Below are 3,956 nucleotides of genomic sequence, written 5' to 3'. Positions count from 1 at the left end.
TATTTTTCTGAATTTCGTGGACCAAAATCGTTGTTTTATTAAAATTAAATAGTTGATTAAAAACAACCACTTTTCAAGGTGATCTGATCACACCTTATCAAAAAGGATTGGTGGCGACTCCCGTTTTCGTTTTCGTTTTCAAAATCTAAGTCGACCCTGTCTTATCAAAAAAATGGTGTAAACATGAATGATATAATTGGATTTGAATTGAATTAATTATTTTTTAATGTTGTAAAACATGACATAAGGGATGATCACCGTAAACGTAGAGCCGCCGCCCGCCGAAGGAAAAAAAAAGCCTCATCAGAAACAGCTCTCGTGCATGCACCCTCACAAAATTTAGTTCCGAAAACCATAAAACTAGTTATTTTACTACTCTATTCATACACCAGTTTTCAGATATGTTATTGGTGAGCTGATTTTTATAATTAAAGTGGACTAAATCGAAACTTTTGTTCCTCACCTGAGATTTCAAGGATGTGTGAGGAAGTTTCATAACACCCCCGCCCCCCCCCCCCCAAAAAAATATAAATTCCAAGCGCCAAGTACGACCCTCCCCATAGCTTTATTCACATGGCAATGCATTTGGGGGGCCAAATACAATGACCACAATCCATGTCATATATATATAACCCTATCCATGTTCTTCTTGATTCACAGACTTGAGAAATTGAAACAAAATGGAAGCATCCCAGAGAGGGAAGAGGAAAATGAAGAATGAGATGGAGACTGGGGGAGTTCGATACAGGGGAATCCGCAGGCGACCATGGGGAAAGTTTGCAGCCGAGATTCGTGATCCGACGAGGAATGGGACACGGCTATGGCTCGGAACTTTCGAGACGGTTGAGGAGGCTGCTAGGGCTTATGACAGGGCTGCTTTTGCTTTCCGGGGTCAGTCGGCTATTCTCAACTTCCCAAACGAGTTCCAATGTCAGAATCCAAGCTTTCCAGCCTCTTCATCTTGTAATTCAGTTGGAAGAGTAAATCCCCAAAGAGGAGGAGGAAGTGAAGTTATTGAATTTGAGTCCTTGGATAACAAGTTGTTAGAGGACCTTCTTGAAACGCAACAAAACATGCATGGTCTATAAAGCAAATCAAAACTTTGAGTTACAAGTTTATTACATTCCATTCATTAATTAACCTTGGAAAGAATAATAGTTGTTGCAATATTTTCTTTCTTTTAAAATCTTTAACTCAGACTGCATTTGTATTCAAAACGTATTTTACATGAATTTCATATTTTTGTAATTTTGAACTTAAAATTGAAAGTTGGGTGTTGAATCTTTTCTTCAAGTTTTGGGGATTAAATTGGATTTTTGCTTTGAAAATTCTTATCGTATGTCCAATGTTCATGTTAGGTCTAGTTTAGTAATACTTTTAAAAAGTGATTTTGAAAAGCCAAAAAATTAAGCTAAAATCAGTTTATTTAGTACAAGTTTTCTTTCAAAAGTGTTTTTTTTAAGCACTACTTAACAAGCTCTTAATCTAAGTTCGATCAGCTCGTTTAAATTCAAGTACTTGCCATATAAAAAATTATTGATTAATTTATGTATTTATTTAGCATTTATATTTATTAAAAATAGTTTTTTTATATATTTTGATTATTTTATGTTAGGATGGCAATGGCGGGTGGATATTGCTAAATCCATTACCACTTTTCATTTTGAATATATAATATTGAAAACCACTACTACCTTAATGTATGTTAGATGCATCAATTCTCACTTCATCCCGTGCTACTTTCAATTTTAATTTTTACCACTTATGTTTAAATTTTTAAATTTTTTAAAGTAAAATATATATTGAAATATAATTTTATATAGTTAAGTGGGTTAAGACGAGGCAAACAATTACTATAATTGTTTCGTACCAAGTATCCAAAATAAAAATATTCATTCTGCATCCACTTTTCAAACAACAAAATCCAATCCAATCGAAGCAGATTGATTCGGAATCCACTGGGTGGTTCGAGTTTTACCATCCCTATTTTTAAAGGGGGGTTAAGGTAACTTTTTAATGGTGTTAGTAGGTAGTAGTACCCTATTGACATTACATAAAAAAAAAAAAGAAGAGGAAAGCGAATGATAAAAACTATTGGGGTCCGGTGGGTTGTAAATTGCATTTATATTGTTATCTTGTCGAACTCCATGCTTAGGCACATCTCCTGCTTCCCCTTTAATCTTTAAATGCAGTTTGTGCAACACTATTAACATCATCTAGTACCAATCTGCATATATCCAAAGGCGTTGACCGAATAGTTAAAGATGAAAGACATTGGCATTAGCAACTTTGGCAGATGATCCGCAAGCTTATTGGCCTCAATAAAAATGTGCTTGAACCTGACTTGCAAATCTCTATCGCACAGCCTTTGAACTTCCTACAGTGTATGTCGATCTGCAAGGCCATTGTTGTGACTAGCAGTTGATTCTGTAACTCGAATGAATGGTCTTAATCAAAGGCATATTTGAGCCTCCAAGATGCCAATAGCATCAATCGGAAGCACATTATAAATGATCTTGTTGTAGTAGTATTATCTTCACAATGGATTAGAATTCTTCAGGAGCCTTCTGTAAACCTAGTCCACAAATCCTTCAACTGCACCTATAAACTAGGGCATAGAACGGGAAGCCCTTGGTTTAATCCCTCATTTTTTTCTATCGAAGTTATATTATCCATTTTTGAGTAAAATTTAAAAATATTTAATTATTTTATTCAAGTTAAAAATAATAATAACCCAAAAATTTATAAAATATTATATCTTTTATCAATAAAATATAATACAGGCTAGATTCAAGAGTTTACTTAACCACTGCTGTTATATAAATCGATTTAACTATTAATTCGTTAAGATGTTAGACACAGATATATAAAATTATAAAAAAAACGTGTAAAATTAATTAATATTACATAAATATAAATTTGATAACTCTTTATCATATATAATATAAGCTAGATTTGAAGTTTTATATAATCAGATTAAACTATTAATTTATTAAGGTGTTCATGAGTTGTATATAAATACATTATTGTAGAATAAGTGAGGGAAATAGTTTAAAAAAAGAAAAAGAAAAGAGGGATGTGAACATAAGAGGTGAAATTATTGTACATTTCCATGATGTGTGACAAGAGACACAATACGAGATGAGATGAAGTAAGGAAGAAGATTGAAGAGTGTGCTTAAAATCAATCACCTCACCAAAGCAATGAAATTGACAAGAGAAAAGAAGATATGAAATGGGATTAAAGTACCCAAAGCAACCAAGGAGCTTCACTTTCACTCACATGAACTTATTGACAGTTGTTCTAAGTAATCAGCTCCCAAATCTTCAAAGACCAGCAAGTTTTGCTGTTTCCTTAATGCCGCGTCCTTTGGCTTGATTTTCTTATTCTTGGATCTTTTCCTCAATGAATACCGGTTCTTGAGATCCACCACAGGGGACCAACCCTTGTCTTCATCACATCGATACTTGAGTTCCTTAAGCGATGCCTTGACAGCTTCAATGGGGAAATTGAGAGTAGCCAATGGTCCTCTCATTGAAAATGCGGCTTGGTCGTAAGCTTAAGCAGCTGCTTCAGCGCTGTCGAATGTACCAAGCCAAACCCTGGCACCACGTCTGGTTGAATCCCTAATCTCAGCAGCAAATTTGCCCCATGGCCGTTTCCTCACCCCTCTGTAACTCTTCACTTCCTTGGGTTCTTCTGAGCAAACCTCTTCCTTCTTTACGCTACACTCTGACGATGCTTTACCCCTTTCTTCTTCCTCATCACCCAATAAGTCCATCCAAGCCGTTTCTTGGGAGATATTGAACTTGAGAAGGAGCTCATCCCACTCACAGCTACTGGAAAACGCCTCCTCCGATCCAAACGCTGATAATTCTGCATTATTTGAGTATTGAAACAACCAAGACTCCTCCCCCATAACTGGGTGATTTTTTGCCCAGCTTGGTGTTTTTTCC

The 3,956-nt window shown here is 35.4% G+C and overlaps 2 protein-coding genes across 2 annotated transcripts; one reads left to right on the top strand and one right to left on the bottom strand.

Annotated features, from left to right (window-relative positions):
* The first annotated feature begins 634 nt into the window (after positions 1–634).
* Positions 635–1,205, top strand: LOC121219579 (ethylene-responsive transcription factor ERF098). Its single transcript, XM_041097974.1, has one exon. The coding sequence runs from the start codon at positions 681–683 to the stop codon at positions 1,086–1,088; it is 408 nt and encodes a 135-aa protein (XP_040953908.1). The 5' UTR covers positions 635–680; the 3' UTR covers positions 1,089–1,205.
* Positions 1,206–3,077: 1,872 nt separating this feature from the next.
* On the bottom strand, positions 3,078–3,956 carry LOC121219578 (ethylene-response factor C3-like). Its single transcript, XM_041097973.1, has one exon. The coding sequence runs from the start codon at positions 3,917–3,919 to the stop codon at positions 3,560–3,562; it is 360 nt and encodes a 119-aa protein (XP_040953907.1). The 5' UTR covers positions 3,920–3,956; the 3' UTR covers positions 3,078–3,559.

Source organism: Gossypium hirsutum, chromosome D07, assembly GCF_007990345.1.
Source record: "Gossypium hirsutum isolate 1008001.06 chromosome D07, Gossypium_hirsutum_v2.1, whole genome shotgun sequence".
NCBI classification, from domain to species: Eukaryota; Viridiplantae; Streptophyta; class Magnoliopsida; order Malvales; family Malvaceae; genus Gossypium; species Gossypium hirsutum.
Note: the sequence above shows the minus strand (reverse complement) of the source record. Positions and strands in the feature narration are given on the sequence as shown.

What these genes read in the sequence shown, in the direction of transcription:
- LOC121219579 (XM_041097974.1), top strand. Translation starts at nt 681, where the DNA reads ATGGAAGCATCCCAGAGAGGGAAGAGGAAAATGAAGAATGAGATGGAG.
- LOC121219578 (XM_041097973.1), bottom strand. Translation starts at nt 3,919, where the DNA reads ATGGGGGAGGAGTCTTGGTTGTTTCAATACTCAAATAATGCAGAATTA.